Raw genomic sequence first — 19,057 nt, 5'->3', positions numbered from 1 at the left:
ACAAATAATATCGGGTAACATTTTAGGAAAAAATAGGAACACTATCATCCAAGCAATGTTCCCTCGATCTCTTTAGAACATGTTATGTTCTGTCAAGTTTGATAATTCCCTTTGAATTCCCAATTTAAAGGAAAGGAATTGGATTTTGATGTAATCAACTGCTCAGCACCTGGTGCGAATTTCCAAGTGAGATCACACATCCCATTTCATACAATTCAAACCCACTCCACATTCATATCACCTGTAGAATCCCAATGGATCAATCCTCTTCCTCTTCACTCCCATTGTATACAATCCCAATGGGCCAATTCCCTCCCTCTTCGCTCCCATTGTACACAATCCCAATGGACCAATCCCCTTCCTCTTCACTTCCAGTGTACACAATCCCAATGGACCAATCCCCTTCCTCTTCTCTCCCATTGTACAAAATCCCAATGGACCAATCCCCTCCCTCTTTACTCCTATTGTGCATGATCCCAATGGACCAATCCCCTTCCTCTTCACTTCTAGTGTACACAATCTCAATGGACCAATCCCCTTCCTCTTCTCTCCCATTGTACATAATCCCAATGGACCCAATCCCCTTTCCTATATTTCCATTGTACAATATTCAAGTGGACCAAACTGCTTCCCATTTAATCACATTATACTCTTTTCCAATGGACCCAAACCACTTCCTATTTATTTCCGTTGTACACAATCCCAATGGACCAAACCCCTTCCCATTCACTCCCACTGTACGTAATCCCAATAGACACAATTCCCTCCCCATGTATCCTCATTGTACATAAGCCCAATGTTTCCCATTCACTTCCACTACATCAATTCCCAGTGCTCCTGTTAATTCCCCTGTTGTTCCATGTAATTTGTAAATTGGCTGTCTGATGCATTTCTATCACATGATAAAACTAGTCAATGAGCAAGCAGATTTTTTTATTTGATTGATACAGAGGGTCAGATACAAGTTAATTTGTCAATGGAGGAAGATGACTGCCTCTCTTTAGAGGAATCCTCCTTGATTCTGAAGCCGGGAATATTTGATCACCTCGGAATGATGCCTTTACATGAGTGATCTGGTCCGATTTCCTGAAATCGGTGTGTCCTGGATCAGAAATATTCCCTTTCCGATCAATCCTCTGTGAAGTTGATTCTCTTCATCTGTCCCCCCCCACCCCTTCCCCTGGATTCCAGATTGCCCATGACAATTCGCTGAAACATTCCTGTGGAAAATTTTGGGAATAGGAGTATGGATTTTGATTCCTTGACTGACAGGTTTGCTATGGATCTCAGGCCAGTTTTCTAGTTGTCACAGGGTGTCAGGGTTTGTAGGGTCTCCTCTTTAACCACCTCGTTCCCACAAAAACGGAAACTATCAGGAGAAAAAAGGAAGAGGAGTTAGAGAGTTCATACAACACCCTGAACGTCTAATAATAAACAAAAACAGAAAATGCTGGAAAAACTCAGCAGTTCTGACAGCGTCCAAGGAGAGAGAAACAGAGTTAACATTTCGAGTCCGTATGACCCTTCTTCAGAGCATAAATTTTTAGGTTGGGATCCTGAACATGGTTTTGTATGAGGGATACCACCCACCATTTAATTCCAGCCTTCCTGAACAGAAGCCTACTGTCTCTCCATTAGAAACACAGGCAGACAGGAGACCATTGAGCCCCTCAAGTCTGTCCTACTAGTCAATTAAATCATGGTTCATCAATATCCTAACTCCATCCACACAGCTCTCCCTCAGTACTAACCCTCTGACAGTGCAGCGCTCCCTCAGTACTGACCCTCTGACTGTGCAGCATTCCCTCAGTACTGACCCTCTGACAGTGCAGCATTCCCTCAGTGCTGACCCTCTAACAGTGCAGCACTCCCTCAGTACTGACCCTCCGACAGTGCAGCACTCCCTCAGTACTGATCATCCGACAGTGCAGCACACCCTCAGTACTGACCCTCTGACAGTGCAGCACACCCTCAGTACTGACCCTCTGACAGTGCAGCACACCCTCAATATTGACCTTCTGACAGTGCAGCACACCCTCAGTGCTGACCCTCTGACAGTGCAGCACACTGTCAGTACTGATGCTCTGACAGTGCAGCACTCCCTCAGTGCTGACCCTCCGACAGTGCAGCACTCTCTCGGTACTGACGCTCTGACAGTGCAGCACTCCCTCAGTACTGACCCTCTGACAGTGCAGTACTCCCTCAGTACTGACCCTCTGACAGTGCCGCATCCCCTCAGTACTGACGCTCCGACAGTGCAGCACTCCCTGAGTACTGACTCTCTGACAGTGCAGCACTCTCTCAGTACTGATCCTCCAACAGTGCAGCACTCTCTCAGTACTGACCCTCTGACAGTGCAGCACTTTCTCAGTACTGACCCTCTGACAGTGCAGCACTTTCTCAGTACTGACCCTCTGACAGTGCAGCACTCCCTCAGTACTGACCCTCTGACAGTGCAGCACTCCCTCAGTACTGACTGTCTGATAGTGCAACACTCCCTCAGTACTGACTCTCTGACAGTGCAGCACTCCTTCAGTACTGACCCTCTGACAGAGTGGCACTCCCTCAGTACTGACCCTCTGACAGTGCAGCACTCCCTCAGTACTGACTCTCTGACAGAGTGGCACTCCCTCAGTGCTGACCCTCTGACAGAGTGGCACTCCCTCAGTACTTGACCCTCTGACAGTGCAGCACTCCCTCAGTACTGACCCTCTGACAGTGCAGCACTCCCTCAGTACTGACCCTCTGACAGAGTGGCACTCCACCTGTCCTGTCCATGAAGATTATGTGTTAAATCCTGGATTGAGGTTCGGAACCCAGAATCCTTTAAGGCGGGGTTTCCAACCTAAGAGTATCCTCACATCCTCCATGCCTGACCCTGCCTGAATTTATCCTCCCAGTCTTCCCATCTCGTGCTCCCACTGAGAAGTGCTGCAGTTGGCAGTAGTGACTGACCTGGCATGATCCTTCCCTCGCACCAAGGTGATGCTCTCGGCTCCGAGTTGGGGGTGGAGTATGTTTATCATGTTATTGTCCCACAGAAACTTCACTTTGGTAAGGTCGCCCACATCCAGTTCTGCATCAACAAGAGCCCAATATGTTCTGCCTGGGCGGAGGTTCTTTCTAGAAAAATGGAAAACGTTACCTAATTCGACTCCCTGCTTATATTTCAACCTGTGAGTCTGAGCGAAGAGTTAAGCGTGTGACCACGTGTGATCCAGTGAACAGAACAATCCTTCAGCCAAGAAACTGACCATGACATCTCCTCACATCAAAGAGAGTTCAAGACCCAGTGAGACTCAAAGCAGTGATTCATCCCACACCAGAGAAGGTGAAATATTTTAATTAATGGATAGAATATTTGAATTAAAATATGAAGTATTATAATGAAGGACTTTAGTACTTAATAAAAGGACAAAAAGATAAAGAAGGGACAGGATATTTTGATAAAGGGATGAGTGTAACAATATAATGATGCTAAAATGAAGATGTGGAATATACTGAAACTTACTTGGTGATTTTATGCTGACGAGTGTTCCCCTTGGTTCCATACAAAGCAACATTCAGGGTACCAGAAACAGAATGAGAACCAGAGAGTGTCACAGACACATTATAACGCCAAACTAGGTGTCAAGGCAGGAGAGAAAAGAGGTAATGAGTTAGTCACAGTGAGAGAGCTGGGCTTGACTGAAATATTGGGATAGTTGTGGTAGAGCTTAGACATTGAGTTCTGGTACTGCCTGAGGCTCATCGGACTCAGTGTGCAGTTTGAGGTAGTGAGTGTGAGATTTAAGGGAGTGAGTCTGAGATTTGAGGGAGTGAATGTTAGGAATTCACCAAGGCTCCTTTAACAGCACCTTCCAAACCCACGACCACTACCATCTAGAAGGACAAGGGCAGCAGATAGATGGGAACACCACCACTTGGAAGTTCCCCTCCAAGTCACTCACCATCCTGACTTGGAAATATATCACCATTCCTTCACTGTCGCTGGGTCAAAATCTTGGAACTCCCTCCCTAACAGCACTGTGGGTGTACCTATACCACATGGGCTGCAGCGGTTCAAGAAGGCAGCTCACCACCATCTTCTCAAGGGCAATTAGGGATGGGCAATAAACGTTGGCCCAGCCAGCGAAGCCAACATCCTGTAAATAAATGAAAAAAAATTGAGGGAACGAGTGCGAGGTTTGAGGGAGCGAGTGTGAGGTTTGAGGAGCGAGTGTGAGGTTTATTCAGCACATTTGTTTTTTTTGAGTTCCTTTCTGAAAGTGAAGGTCTAAGTTCATTTACATTTGACAGTTTTCCCAGCCCCTCTGGCCAAGTACCTCTTGCCTCTCTCTCTCTCTCTGGCCCCGCGTGCAGAATAGATGTTCCATCACTTTCCGGGAAATTGGATTAGGTGCAGGAGTAAGGCCACTCGGCCCCTCGAGCCTGCACCGCCAATCAATAAGATCATGGCTGATTTGACTGTAGCCTCCCACCTATCCCCAATAACCTTTCACCCCCTTGTTAATCAAGAATCTATTTAACGCTGCCTTAAAAATATTCAAAGTCTCTGCTTCCACCGCCTTATGATAAAGAGAGTTCCAAAGACTCACAACCCTCTGAGAGAAAAAATGTCGCCTCACCTCTGTCTTAAATGGATGACCCTTATTTTTAAACAGTGACCCCTAGTTCTAGATTCTCCCTCAAGAGGAAACATCCTCTCCACATCCACCCTGTCAAGACCCCTCAGGATCTTAAAGGTTTCAATCAAGTCACCTGCTATTCTTCTAAACTCCAGCAGATACAAGCCTAGTCTGTCCAGCCATTCCTCATAAAACAACCTGCTCATTCCAGGTAACCCTTCTATGAACTGCTTCCAATGCATTTACATCTTTTCTTAAATAAGGTGACCAACACCGTGCACAATACTCTAGATGTGGTCTCACCAATGCCTTGTATAACTGAGTCATAACCTCCCTGCTTTTGTAATCAATTCCCCTCACGATAAATGATAACATTCTATTAGCATTTCCTAATCACTTGCTATACCTGAATACTAACCTTTTTGTGATTCATGCACCAGGACACTCAGATCCCTCTGAATCTCAGAGCTCTGCAATCTCTCACCATTTAGAAATGTGCTTCTTTTTTATTCTTCCTGTCAAAATGGACAATTTCACACTTTCCCACATTAAACTCCATTTGCCAGGTCTTTGCCCACTCACTTAATCTATCTATGTCCCCTTGTAGTCTCCTTATGTCCTCTTCACAACTTACTTTCCTACCTATCTTAGTGTCATCAGCAAATTTAACAACCATACCTTCGATCCCTTCATCCAAGTCATTTATATAAATTGTAAACAGTCGAGGCCCCAGCCCTGATCCCTGTGGCAGACCACTCGTCACATCTTCTCAGTCAGAAAAAGGCCTATTTATGCCTACTCTCTGTTTCCTGTTAGCTAGCCAATCTCCTATCCATGCCAATATGTTACCCCAACACCATGAGCTTTTATTTTCCACAATAACCTTTGATGTGGCATCTTATCAAATGCCTTCTGGAAGTCTAAGTACAGCACATCCACCTGTTCCCCTTTATCCACAGCACATGTAACTCCTTCAAGAACTCCAATCAATCAGTTAAGCATGATTTCCCTTTCACTAAATCATGTTGACTCTGCCTGATTACCTTGAATTTTTCTAAGTGCCCTGCTATAACATCGTTAATAATAACTTCTAACATTTTCCCTGTAATAGATGTTAGGCTAATTGGCCTGTAGTTTCCAACTGTCTGTCTCCTTCCTGTTTTGAATAAAGGAGTTGCATTCACTATTTTCCGACCTAATGGAACATTCCTCAAATGTAGGGAATTCTGGAAAATTAAAACCAGTGCATCAATTGTCTGACTAACCACTTCTTTCAAGACTTTAGGGTGAAGCCCATCCGGACCTAGGGACTTGTCAGCCGGCAGCCCCAACCATTTACTCAGTACCACTTCCCTGGTGATTGTAATTTTCCCGAGTTCCTCCCTCCCTTCCATTTCCTGATTTGCGGCTATTTCCAGGGAAGCTGCTCAAGAGTTGTACTCACGTCCGAAGGGGCTGGATTCTCCTGTTTTAAGATAGAATCGCTGGTGTAGGAGGCCAGCTGCAGGTCGGTACGCCCCAATGTTGTATCCCATGGTGGGACAGCCTTCAGATGGACAAGCAAAGCATTCCGCCTGACAGAAACACAACCCGTCATTCGTCAGCAACCCCAAAACATCAACCACACCTGTCAGCTTTGCTCTGCGCATTGAAAGAACAGGTGCAGGGAACAATCCCAGGAACCAATGACAAGGGTCCCTGAAGATACCAACGAGTTGGTCCCTGGGCCTTGTATTATTTCGGGGGGAAGCCTGCCAAACCTTCAGAGTCCACGCAGCCCAACCGAGGGGTTAAACTGCCCGGCTGACAGGGTTAGGGGAGCCCCAGCGTGCATTGCCAGTTTGTGGGGGGAGGGGTGTGGGGTCAAAATTGGAGAGGGGAGGTGTGGGTGCTGCTAAAGACAGAAACTCTCAATTTGAGCGGAACGGTTTTTCAACGATCAGCTTTGTGAATTTCCTGCATTACACAGAAAGAGGGATTAGCCATTCTCGCCTTCCAGCCTGTTAACCATACAGTTGGTAAATCTCCAAAGCAGGATGGAGAGTAGCTGAAGGGTAGGTGGAGGGGTAGTGGAGGGTGTTTTTAGAATGGAGGGACTGGGAACATTTCAAATTGTGATAAACCCACTGGAGTTTCAGACCAGAATAGGAAAGTATTAGAAAGCTCACTGGCACCACCTGGTGGAGGTGAGAAACTTTTCAATCTGAATCTTTTAACACGTTCTCACCCTTCACTCAAATTAGATTGATGTTGGGTTGTTAAATGCAGATTAGTTGGCTGTTCCTGAATGGACTATTGGTTCACATGTCTGTATGGTTCACAGTTTGGGAGACCACTTTTGATTATTCAGTCATCGTTGTTGGCAGGATCTTAATGAGTTTGCACACAAAGGGGAGACCAAGTGTGAATTGTCATTAACTGTCCAGGTGGACAGGTTGGTGGGAGACATGCTGCATAAAAAACCAACACTTCAGCACCGAGCCTACAGCAGACTTCCCTCGGAGAGAGTGTCCAGCGCTCGGCACAGGACGTGGCGATGCAGCCGCTGGCACCACGAGTGGAAGATGAAGAACAGCACAAAGTGGCCTTGATCCCCAGACAGTGAACAGACCAGATCAACCGGCCCAGTGAGATTTGGGGCAGACACCTCATTTCCCCAAATGCAACTGGAGAGGACACTGAATGGACAATCAAACTAAACAAATCTTTATAAATTTATCCTGACAAATGAAAGAGCTCCCCTATATATATTATACACTAAATTATCAGAAACAGGAAGGCTGACTCTGTATCTAACCCCATGCTGTACCTGTCCTGGGAGTGTTTGATGGGGTCAGTGTAGAGGGAACTTTACTCTGTATCTAACCCCGTGCTGTACCTGTCCTGGGAGTGTTTGATGGGGACAGTGTAGAGGGAGCTTTATTCTGTATCTAACCCCGTGCTGTACCTGTCCTGGGAGTGCTTGATGGGGACAGTGTAGAGGGAGCTTTATTCTGTACCTAACCCCGTGCTGTACCTGTCCTGGAGTGTTTGATGGGGACAGTGTAGAGGGAGCTTTATTCTGTATCTAACCCCGTGCTGTACCTGTCCTGGGAGTGTTTGATGGGGACAGTGTAGAAGGAGCTTTACTCTGTATCTAACCCTGTGCTGTACCTGTCCTGGGAGTGTTTGATGGGGACAGTGTAGAAGGAGCTTTACTCTGTATCTAACCCTGTGCTGTATTGTGGAGATAAAATGCCCTTTTACTGCCCTCAGTGATTTGAATAGGACAGAGAAAGATCCAAACCAAAATCAACGTTGAGTGTTTTTGAATCCATTGTGCTGGTCCCGTGTATCAGGGTGAAGAACTCTCTTTGTTTCCTGAGTCTTTGAGTTGATGAATAATGCAGCAATGATCCAGGTGAGTGGTGCGAATTGCCTTACCTTCTGGAAATTTTTCTCATTGCCACAGGGGAAGGCTAGAAAACCACCTGGCGACAAAACACTCTCCGAGAAATATTTAACTGCACGGAAATGGTTGCAGGAGATAAAGCTCTTTGTACCTGTGGAAAGAAAACATTTCAAACTCATAATTAATCATGAGCAACTTTGATGGAGCAGGATTGTGGTCTGATCCTGCCTTGTGAAAGAACAGCGGCTCTGTCATTGTCATTTAGAGGTGTGCGTGTGGAATGTTCCCCAGTTTAAAGACAACAGCAAACTAGGAAGGACACTCCAGCTTTCCGGAAAGTTCAATCACGACTGCTCAAGATGCTGGTCTGTGCTCTGTGGAGAGACCGTTACAAATGGCATTACGCTCCCTGATTACAGGCTGATTAGATTTGGTTTTGGACATGGGCGTCATTGGCAAGATCAGTATTTCCTGCCCATCCCTGTACCCCTGAGTGGTTTGCTGGGTCATTTCAGAGGGACTATTAGAGTCGACCACATTGCTGTTGGTCTGGAGTCACATCTGTAGGCCAGGCTGGGTAAGAAAAGCAAATTTTGATCCAAAAAGTGCATTAGTGAATTACTAAGATTATCTTTTTATTCAAAATTAATTTTAACTTAAATTCCCCAGTTTCCATTTTGGGAATTTGGCTCCAGATCATTAGTCCAGGACTCTGGTTTACTAGTGCCGTAACATAACCACTATACCACCATTCTCTATGGAGATGAAGAGGTTAAAGAATACAATTGTTCTTGCATCTCTATTCTCTTTTGGAAAGCTTTGTGAGGTACTAGTAGGATTCACAGCTGATAGGTCGCAGCATGAATATTCCATCATTGGCCAGAGCCACATGTCTCCCAGCCAATAAGAGTCAGTCCTACACATCAGGAGGGGCTATAGATTCCTCAATCCATACAATAAGGGACAGTCACCCACACCCAGAGACAAGGGTCTGACCGGATATTTAACCAGAACACAACTCTCCAGGACTGTCAGTAGTGAGATTTGAACCCAAAACCTTCCTAATTCTGAACTAAGAGTGTCTACCCTTGAGCCACAGGATCACTCCAGATTGAGAAGGGTGATGGGAATTGATGGGACAGAGAAGGAGAGGTCTTACAGTCCCTCATTGTGACACCACCATCTTAAACATTTTCCATTGCATTCCAGCATGGAGTCAATGGGCCGAATGGCCCCTGTCTGTGTTGTAATGTATTTCTGACTCTGTGACTGTCTCGCTCCATGCAGGGACATTTTATTCACAGGTGTAATTATAGATAGGCCCGTGTTGATGTTAGGAGAGAGCTGGGAGGACTGTCCAAGCTTCTGAATGGCCGTATCCCTTGGCAACAGGCAGTGCTCCCACCAGCAGCGTCTCTCTGAGCGACAGTCACATCCCCTGTTCCTCACCTTGCCAGATCCCATCAATGTCCAGGATGGTCGAAAGGATGTTCTTGCTGCAGCCCGGCATATTCTCACCACCATTTGGGTAGAAGTCCACATGTCCACAAGCCTGAAACATCCCGAATCCTGTGACAGGACATGGGTAATCAGACTGGTCAATATTGTAAGGTTCTATGTTGTCTCATGAAGAGGTCTAGAGGCTTGTATGGTTGAACAATATTTGTTTATTAATAACACATAACTATATACATGTATTCAGGACACAGTCTTGACTAGGTGCTCTCTTCATGCCAACTTCTACCAGGTCCAACCCTACACTCTGCTTCACCCATGTGGTTCTATACATCATAATATGGGTGGTATTGTTTCCCCAGTCCCATATAACCCTTACAGGCCCGAACACCCTAATACTACACCTCCCCCAAATGTATTTACAATAATATTTACATGCTACCCCTTTCCCCCCCAAAGTCTCTGCTTTTACAGATTCAGACAGTCTGGAGACTTTACGACTCTTCCAGATGTCGTTCTTTTCAAGTTTGAGGGAGCAGTCGTCTCAACTGCTTTGGGCTGATTTTGATGGTCTGCAGTTGAATTTGTAGTACTTGGTGTTTCAAACACTCGGGTGTCAACATCTGTTCACTTCTTGTTCCCCTTAGTGTCGTATTTTTCTTTGTTGAAATTTTGTCTTCCTCGGTTGGATACCATTGGCTGATCCCTCTCCATCCAGAGCGAATGCTCAGTCCGTTCATTCTCAGAGCGGACTCGAGTTTTCTCTATCGGTGGGTAGCGGATTTGAGTTTTCTCTATCGGTGGGGTAGTGGATTCGAGTTTTCTCTATCGGTGCCTAGTGGATTCGAGTTTTCTCTATCGGTGGGTAGTGGATTCGAGTTTTCTCTATCGGTGGGTAGTGGATTCGAGTTTTCTCTATCGGTGGGTAGTGGACTCGAGTTTTCTCTATCAGTGGGGTAGTGGATTTGAGTTTTCTCTAACAGTGGGTAGTGGATTCGAGTTTTCTCTATCGGTGGGTTCTGAATTCGAGTTTTCTCTATCGGTGGGTAGTGGATTCGAGTTTTCTCTATCGGTGGGTAGTGGATTCGAGTTTTCTCTATCCGTGGGTAGTGGATTCGAGTTTTCTCTATCCGTGGGTAGTGGACTCGAGTTTTCTCTATCGGTGGGTAGTGGATTCGAGTTTTCTCTTTCGGTAGGTAGTGGATTTGAGTTTTCTCTATCGGTGGGTATTGGATTTGAGTTTTCTCTATTGGTGGGTAGTGGATTCGAGTTTTCTCTATCGGTGGGTAGTGGATTCGAGTTTTCTCTATCAGTGGGGTAGTGGATTTGAGTTTTCTCTAACAGTGGGTAGTGGATTCGAGTTTTCTTTTCTGGGCTCCATCAGGTTCTTCCACGAAGTTGAAGGTTTACCTCCTTTATGTTCATATGTTGCTCATCCTTGAGTTCAGCCTGCAGTTTGGCTTTTAATGCTGTGCTCTATTTCTTTATGGGCACTTGTGGCTCCCTGAGTTTTGTCTCGGAGAGTTGGTGGTCACTCCTCCCCTGCTCCAGGGTCGACTTCATGTTGTGCTTGTGAGTTTGGATCTCCAGCTTAGTTGCTGTAGTTTTTCTGGGTTCTGTGGCAGCAACTGTTTGACTTTGAAGTCCAGACTGAGCCTTCTGCTACTGCTCCTTCTCCTCTGCATCTTCTGTTTGAAGTATGTTGGTGCTCATCTGGACATTTGGCTGGTTTGGCTGAAGAATGTTTTCTGCCATTGCAAAGGAGCTGGAATAACTGCGTCTGCAAGGAGTGGGGGCAATTCCAAACTGAAGTCCTAGTCCAGATCATCAGCACTGGGGTGGACCTCTCGGGAACCTCCAGTTCGGTGTAGCTGACCACAGGGGTTGTTTTGATGTCTTCTGCCATTTTGAAGAGGTTGAAGGTAATACAGGCACCTCTGCTCAGGAGAGAAAAGGGTTGATTGCAGATGCCATAGAGAATTTCAATTATTTGCTTGGTGCTATACTGGAGCAGCTCCGGAATCATGCCTATGATCAGTGGTTGGATTCCTCCGGGACAAGACAGTGCTGTGTCTGGCATCTGTAGCCAGAGATCCTTTAGCCATGATTCCTGAACCAACAGGACTGTCACACTGGCTCTTGTGTCTAACTTGAAATTCATGAGGTGTCCATTTACAGATATGTCAGCTTTCCAAACTGAGGGCCTGGAATCCTTTGTTTCTCCCAAGAAGTTTTGTTGGACATCTTCTTGGTGTGTCTCATCTATCTCATGGGCTCATTTGGGATCTTCCATATGTCTCAAGGTTTTGGTTAGTAGGGTGGATAAAGGGGAACCAGTAGATGTAGTATATATGGATTTCCAAAAGGCATTCAATAAGGTACTACACAAAATGTTAATATACAGGATAAGGGCTCATGGCATTGGCAGTGATATATTTGCATGGACAGAGGATTGGTTAATGGGCAGGAAGCAGAGAATAGGGGTAAATGGGACATTTACAAGTTGGCAGGCTGTGACTAGTGGAATGCGGAAAAGAGCAAACTCCCCTTAGCCTGTCCACCATCTACAAGGCACAAGTCAGGAGTGTGATGGAATACTCCCCACTTGCCTAGATGACTGCAGCCCCAACAACACTGAAGAAGCTTGACACCATCCAAGACAAAGCAGCTCACTTGATTGGCACCCCATCCACAAACATTCACTCCCTCCATCACCACTGACGCGCAGTAGCAGCAGTGTGTACCATCTATAAGATGCACTGCAGAAACTCACCAAAGCCTCAGCTACTTACAATCTGTATTAATGACCTAGATGAAGAGACAGAGAGTAATGTATCAAATTTTGCTGATGATACAAAGCTAGGTGGGAATGAAAACTGTGTGGGGGACACAAAGAAGCTGCAAAGAGATATGGACAGATTACGTGAGTGGGCAACAAGATGCCAGTTGTGAGGGAGCGGGCAGTTATTCATTTTGGTTGTAAGGATTAAAAAACAGAATATCTTTTTAAAGGGAAACTTATAAATATTGTTCAGAAAGACCTGGCTGTGCTCATACAAGGAACACAGGAAGTTAGCATGCAGGTGCAGCAAGCAATTAGGAAGGCAAATGGCATGTTGGCTTTTATTGCAAGTGGATTGGAGTACAGGGATAAAGAAGTCTTGCTGCAATTGTACAGGGTTTTGGTGAGATCACATCTGGAATATTGTGTCCAGTTCTGGTCTCCACATTTAAGGAAGGAAATACTTGCGTTGGAGTCCAGGGGAGGTTCATTGGATTGGTCCCTGGGATAAGGGGGTTGTCCTATGATGAAAGGCTGAGTAAATTGGGTCTATACTTTCTGGAGTTTACAAGAATGAGAAGCAATCTCATTGAAACATATAAGATTCTGAAGGGCTTGATAGGACAGACACTGAGAGATTGTTTCCGCTGCTCAGAGAATCTAAAACATGGGGGCACAGTCTCAGGATAAGGGGCTGATCATTCAGGACTGAGATGAGGACAAATTGCTTCACTGAGAGCGTTGTGAATCTTTGGAATTCTCTACCCCAGAGAGTTGTGATGCTCCATCATTGAATACATTTCAGGCTGGGATAGACAGATTTTTGGTCTCTCAGGGAATTAAAGGATATGGCGAGTGGACGGGAAAGTGGAATTGAAGTCCAGCACCAGCCATGATCGTATTGAGTCATGGAGCCTGCTGCATGGGCTGAATGGTCTACTCCTGCTCCTATTTCTTATGTTTTTACAACAAAAGCTCAGTCCACAGATCTCTCAGTCACCACCAGCCTCTAACCCCATACTCTTTCTCTCTCTCACTCACTCTCACTCACTCTCGCTCACTCTCGCTCTCTCACTCTCGCTCTCTCACTCTCGCTCTCTCACTCTCGCTCTCTCACTCTCGCTCTCTCACTCTCGCTCTCTCTCTCTGGACCTGTCTGTTCTATCTTTAGCTCTTTTCCTCTTTCTCCTTCTTTTTTGTTCTTTGTCTCCTGGACTCACTTACTCTTTCTTGTATGCTCTTTCGTCCTTTCTCTTTCCCTGACTGTCTTTCATTCTCAAAATATTTTTCATCTCTTGCTCCTGGGAGCTCTAATTTCCCAGTCCCACACTTTTCCTCTTTCCAGCACCTTCATCACTTATCAGGGCATCTTGAAATGATTCTTTCCCAAACCCAGGAGATCCACAATAGTCCCTGTTACAATCCCAATAGCCAATTCTGTCTCTGTTTTAATCCCAATAGCCAATTCTTTCTCTGTTTTAATCCCAAAAGCCTATCCTGTCTCTGTTTTAATCCCAATAGCCTATCCTGTCTCTGATTTAATCCCAATAGCCTATCCTGCGTCTGATTTAATCCCAATAGCCAATCCTGCATCTGATTTAATCCCAACAGCCAATCCTGTCTCTGATTTAATCCCAATAACCAATTCTGTCTCTGATTTATTCCCAATAGTCAATCCTGTCTCTGATTTAATCCCAATAGCCAATCCTGTCTCTGATTTAATTCCAATAGCCAATCCTGTCTCTAATTTATTCCCAATATCCTATCCTGTCTCTGATTTAATCCCAATAGCCTATCCTGTCTCTGATTTAATCCCAATAGCCTATCCTGCGTCTGATTTAATCTCAATAGCCTATCCTGTCTCTAATTTAATCCCAATAGCCTATCCTGTCTCTGATTTAATCCCAATAGCCAATCCTGTCTCTGATTTAATCCCAACAGCCAATCCTGTCTCTGATTTAATCCCAACAGCCAATCCTGTCTCTGATTTAATTCCAATAGCCAATCCAGTCTCTGATTTATTCCCAATAGCCAATCCTGTCTCTGATTTAATCCCAACAGCCAATCCTGTCTCTGATTTAATCCCAATAGCCAATCCTGTCTCTGATTTAATCCCAACAGCCAATCCTGTCTCTGATTTAATCCCAGTAGCCTATTCTGCCACCCATGCCTAGATATCTCCCATATTTTGGAGATGACACTTACCAAGACTGGGGAGTTTGGACGAGCCATCCGTGTGAATCACATCAACAAATAATGCATCAGTAGGATCCAGTCGGACTTCAGGTGGAGTGTTCTGGAAATACGGCTCAACGGGATCAAGTCCTATGGAATAATTCTGAGATCCATGAATTGTTTTTCAAAACCTTCATCAGGACATTTATAGACATCAGAAAATAGTGCTTTAATTCCAGGTGGCTAATTTTGTTCCACCTCATTCACTCCCATCGAAACGAATTCCATCCTCATTCACTCACAAGTTCCCCTCCAAGTCACTCACCATCCTGACTTGGAAATATATCACCGTTCCTTCACTGTCGCTGGGTCAAAATCCTGGAACTCCCTCCCTAACAGCACTGTGGGTGTACATACACCACATGGACTGCAGCGGTTCAAGAAGGCAGCTCAACACCACCTTCTCAAGGGCAATTAGGGATGGGCAATAAATGATGGTTTAGCCAGTGACGCCCACATCCCATGAATGAATAAATAAACAAACTCACATTGAATGATATTGAAATAAATAAACCCATTCCAATTCACTCCCATGACATAGTATCCGAACAGGCCAAAGTCTTTGGCTGGGATTTTCCGGTCAAGGCATAGCAGATATCAAAAGCCGATTGACTTCAGCGGGACTGGAAGATCCCACCCTTTGTCTTTCACGGCCACTGGTCCAACCCGTCTGACCTTTAACTCCCGTAATTTGGGATTCTATTGGTTCAGCCCCTTCTCTTTGACTCCCAGTGAATCACCAGGTTGTGCTAGTTTGGAATATGATGATAGAATGAGTTACCAGTAATCCGTGCAATGCCTGGCATCCGCTTGCCTGCCTCACCAGCAGTGTGAGCACCCAGACTGTGTCCCACCAAGTACACATCAGACAAGGTGTAATTGTAGTTACCCTGAGGGAGAAAAAGAGCAGCAGGAAAATAAATCCACAGATATTTGGAATGAATTTCCTAGTTTTGAGGAAAGGATTATCATATCTCTGTGTGAACTCTCCCCGTGTTTCCCCTCCCCTGTGTTTACCCACCCAATGCAATCCAATGGAACTTGACAACATTCTGGGGGCACAATTTGGATCCAGAGGCCACATGACTCAATGGGCAGAATTTTACGCCTCGCAGTTGGGCACGAGCCTGACCCGAACGGACGTGAGGTAGCATGAGGTAGCGTGAAATAGCGTGAGATAGCGTGAGATAGCGTGAGATAGCATGAGGTAGCGTGAGGTAGCGTCAGATAGCGTGAGATAGCATGAGATAGCGTGAGATAGCGTGAGGTAGCGTGAGGTAGCGTGAGGTAGCGTCAGATAGCATGAGATAGCGTGAAATAGCGTGAGATAGCGTGAGATAGCATGAGGTAGCGTGAGGTAGCGTCAGATAGCGTGAGATAGCGTGAGATAGCGTGAGATAGCGTGAGGTAGCGTGAGGTAGCGTCAGATAGCATGAGATAGCGTGAGATAGCGTGAGATAGCGTGAGGTAGCGTGAGATAACGTGAGGTAGCGTGAGATAGCGTGAGGTAGCGTGAGATAATGTGAGGTAGCGTGAGATAGCGTGAGGTAGCGTGAGATAGCGTGAGGTAGCGTGAGATAGCGTGAGATAGCGTGAGGTAGCGTGAGATAATGTGAGATAGCGTGAGATAATGTGAGATAGCGTGAGATAATGTGAGATAGCGTGAGATAACGTGAGATAATGAGAGGTAGCGTGAGATAGAGTGAGGTAGCGTGAGGTAGCTGAGATAACGTGAGGTAGCGTGAGGTAGCATGAGATAACTTGAGGTAACGTGAGGTAGCGTGAGATAACGTGAGATAACGTGAGATAGCGTGACGTATTGTGAGATGACATCAGGCGAGTGTTCCGATGCCATCCAGTACGTGAGCAGTCTTCAGGTCAGCTGGCATGCACGGGTGTCAGTTCCACACCCGTTAACTATTAAAAGACCACTTAAGGCCATTAAAAACACAATTATTCACGATTTTATGTTGCCTGTGTGATTTCAAGCTTGTTGCTTGAAATTGGCAAAATGGGCAGGCGGGCAGCCCACTTTTAAGGAAAACTCATCTAAGGGTGAGATAAAAAGGGTTAACAGCATTGCCAGTGTGAGTAGTGAGGAGTTTAGGAGATAGTTTGCTGCTGGTTGCTTATTGGTACTTGGCAGCTTCATCTCTGTTCTGAGCTTCATTCGTAGCATTTCCAGGCTTCATTTCGGGACTCATTGCTGTCTCCAAGGCCCCCGGATAATTTTGACCATGTGGCCCCTTCCAGGTATCAGACAGCCTTCTGTAACCCTGGTAATGGGGATTGAGGTCTCCGCTGGAGGCACCTCCTCTGAGGAGGAAGAGACGGGCAGAAGGGAGAGGAGGCCAGGTGTCCCAATGCAGCTTCCAGGGGAGGGACCTGTGGGGGGAGAGGCGCAGACACAAGGGGCGCAGGGCCAGCAGGTAGTCCAAGGCGGAAGGGGCCACAGAAGACACCACTATCCTGCTGCCAAAGTTTACAGGCAGTGATGCAGCTACCTCAATATGTCCGAGGAGCAACGCTGAAGAAGGCTGCGCCTCTCAAGGGAGACAGTGATCTCCATTTGTTAGATAATTGGCCCTGAGATCAGCTCCGACTGTGTGGGTGGACACCCCATGCCAGTGGCTCTGAAGGTCACAGTGGCCCTCAGATTCTATGCCTCCGGCTCTTTCCAGGGCTCAGTGGGGGATCTTTGTGGAGTGTCCCAATCAGCTGTCCACATTAGTGTCAAGCTGATGACAGGAGCTCTGTTCAGATGGGTACTAACCTTTAATCTTTACCGTACGACCGAGGCCAGCCAGGCTGAGCGAGCCAGAGGCTTCACGGCCATTGCTGGCTTCCCCTGTGTCCAGGGTGCTATAGACTGCACACATGTGGCCATCAAGGCGCCAGCAGGTGAGCTCGGCGCCTTCGTCAACTCCATGAACGTGTAGATAGTGTGTGATCACAGGATGCTGATTCTACAAGTCTGTGCAAGGTACCCAGGCAGCTCCCATGACGCCTACATCCTCAGACACTCCCAGGTGCTGAGGCTCTTCAGTGCTCCAGCCCAACTGGATGATGGCTGCTGGGTGACAAGGGCTATCCCTTGAAGAGGTGGCTCATGACACCTCTCCACCACCCAGGGACAGAGGCAGAGCAGCAACAGGAGTTTACAAAATTATGAGTGGAATGGACAGAGTAGATAGTCAGAAGCATTTTCCCAGGGTGGAAGAGTCAATTACTAGGGGACATAGATTTAAGGTGAGGAGAAAACTTTAGAGGAGATGTGCTGGGCAAGTTTTTTACGCAGAGGTTAGTGAGTGTCTGGAATTCGCTGCCAGAGAAGGTGGTGGGAGCAGGTACGATAGTGATGTTTAAGAGGCAGCTTGACAAATACATGACTAGGTTGGGAATAGAGGGGTACGGACCCCGGAAGTGCAAAATGTTTTAGTTGATGAGCAGTATGATTGGGGCAGGCTTGGAGGGCCGAAGGGCCTGTTCCTGTGCTGTACTTTTCTTTATTCTTTGTTCTTTGAGTCATGTCTCCATGAGGGTGGTGATAGGAAGAACCATAGGTCTTCTGAAGATGCGCTTCCGATGCCAGGACCATTTGGGGGAGCACTACAATACCCCCCAGAGAGGGTTTCACTGATAGTGGTTACACGCTGCACTCCCTACAATCTGGCACTGGCAAGGGGGGACCCACTGGAGGAAAGGGATCTTGATGCAGCTGCACAGGCCACAATGATGAATCCAATAGTGGGTCCAAAGAGGAGCACAGTGAGGAGAATGCTCAGGGCGTGGAGACAGACCTCAGTAACCTCCAGGGAGGCAGGGACACCAGGGACACCTTGATCCAACACTCCTTCAGCTAAGCTGCAATAGATCTGCTTCCACCTCATGCCAGGGCTGACGCCTCCATCCCAGATGTCTAAAATGACCCTTTCATTTGAACCCAAAGTCCACTCGGTGCCTGTGCAATAAAGTTTAGACCCTCTCACGTCCAGCATGAGATATTGGCATGTCCTGCACCAGAAAACAACTGAAACACATTCAGGCTATTTAAACAAAAGCAAAATTTATATCATGTTGACACTCACAATGAACAGAAGTGTATCTGGTGTTAATAGTCACACCAGTAAACATCTTAACAAAACATGGCAGAAAAGAAGTTCACCCTTGACCAGTCCCTCTTGTGCTCATTGTGCCTTAAACTTAGGTTTCTGAGTGCTGTGTCTTGGTGCCTCCAAGCGTGAAATTCAGGCCATTATGTTTGGCCACTGTCCCTGTGTTGGATCAGCTCCTGATCCAACCACTCACTATCTAACTCCAGAGTGCAAGCTAATGTGCTCTCAACTAAAAACCATGAGGTTTATTTGACCTGCTCAATGGGGGTGATTACATCCAATAAGATAATTAGCTGACTTGGTAAGGTTATTACTGTGATCAATAGGGTGATTACTTTGGCTTCACATTCTACAGGGTCAAACACATGGCCCTGGTCTACGGGTCATTGCTCCTGATACATTGGTTACCCCTGTTCTATAGGGTGATTATTCCTTATTCTATAGGGCTATC

General features: G+C 46.2%; 1 protein-coding gene across 1 annotated transcript in view; it reads right to left on the bottom strand.

The window, feature by feature from the left end:
- Window positions 1–1,299: 1,299 nt before the first annotated feature.
- LOC121289689 (inactive pancreatic lipase-related protein 1-like) overlaps window positions 1,300–19,057 on the bottom strand; it is a 31,750-nt gene continuing 13,992 nt past the window's right edge. Inside the window, exons 5-12 of the mRNA XM_041209314.1 lie at window positions 15,273–15,381; window positions 14,462–14,581; window positions 9,469–9,588; window positions 8,052–8,170; window positions 6,073–6,202; window positions 3,512–3,623; window positions 2,956–3,123; window positions 1,300–1,369 (exon numbers count right to left, since the gene is read on the bottom strand). Coding sequence (XP_041065248.1) covers window positions 1,300–1,369; window positions 2,956–3,123; window positions 3,512–3,623; window positions 6,073–6,202; window positions 8,052–8,170; window positions 9,469–9,588; window positions 14,462–14,581; window positions 15,273–15,381 — 948 coding nt within the window. The remainder of the gene's footprint in view (window positions 1,370–2,955; window positions 3,124–3,511; window positions 3,624–6,072; window positions 6,203–8,051; window positions 8,171–9,468; window positions 9,589–14,461; window positions 14,582–15,272; window positions 15,382–19,057) is intronic.

The sequence above is a fragment of the Carcharodon carcharias genome, chromosome 17, assembly GCF_017639515.1.
Source record: "Carcharodon carcharias isolate sCarCar2 chromosome 17, sCarCar2.pri, whole genome shotgun sequence".
NCBI lineage: Eukaryota > Metazoa > Chordata > Chondrichthyes > Lamniformes > Lamnidae > Carcharodon > Carcharodon carcharias.
Note: the sequence above shows the minus strand (reverse complement) of the source record. Positions and strands in the feature narration are given on the sequence as shown.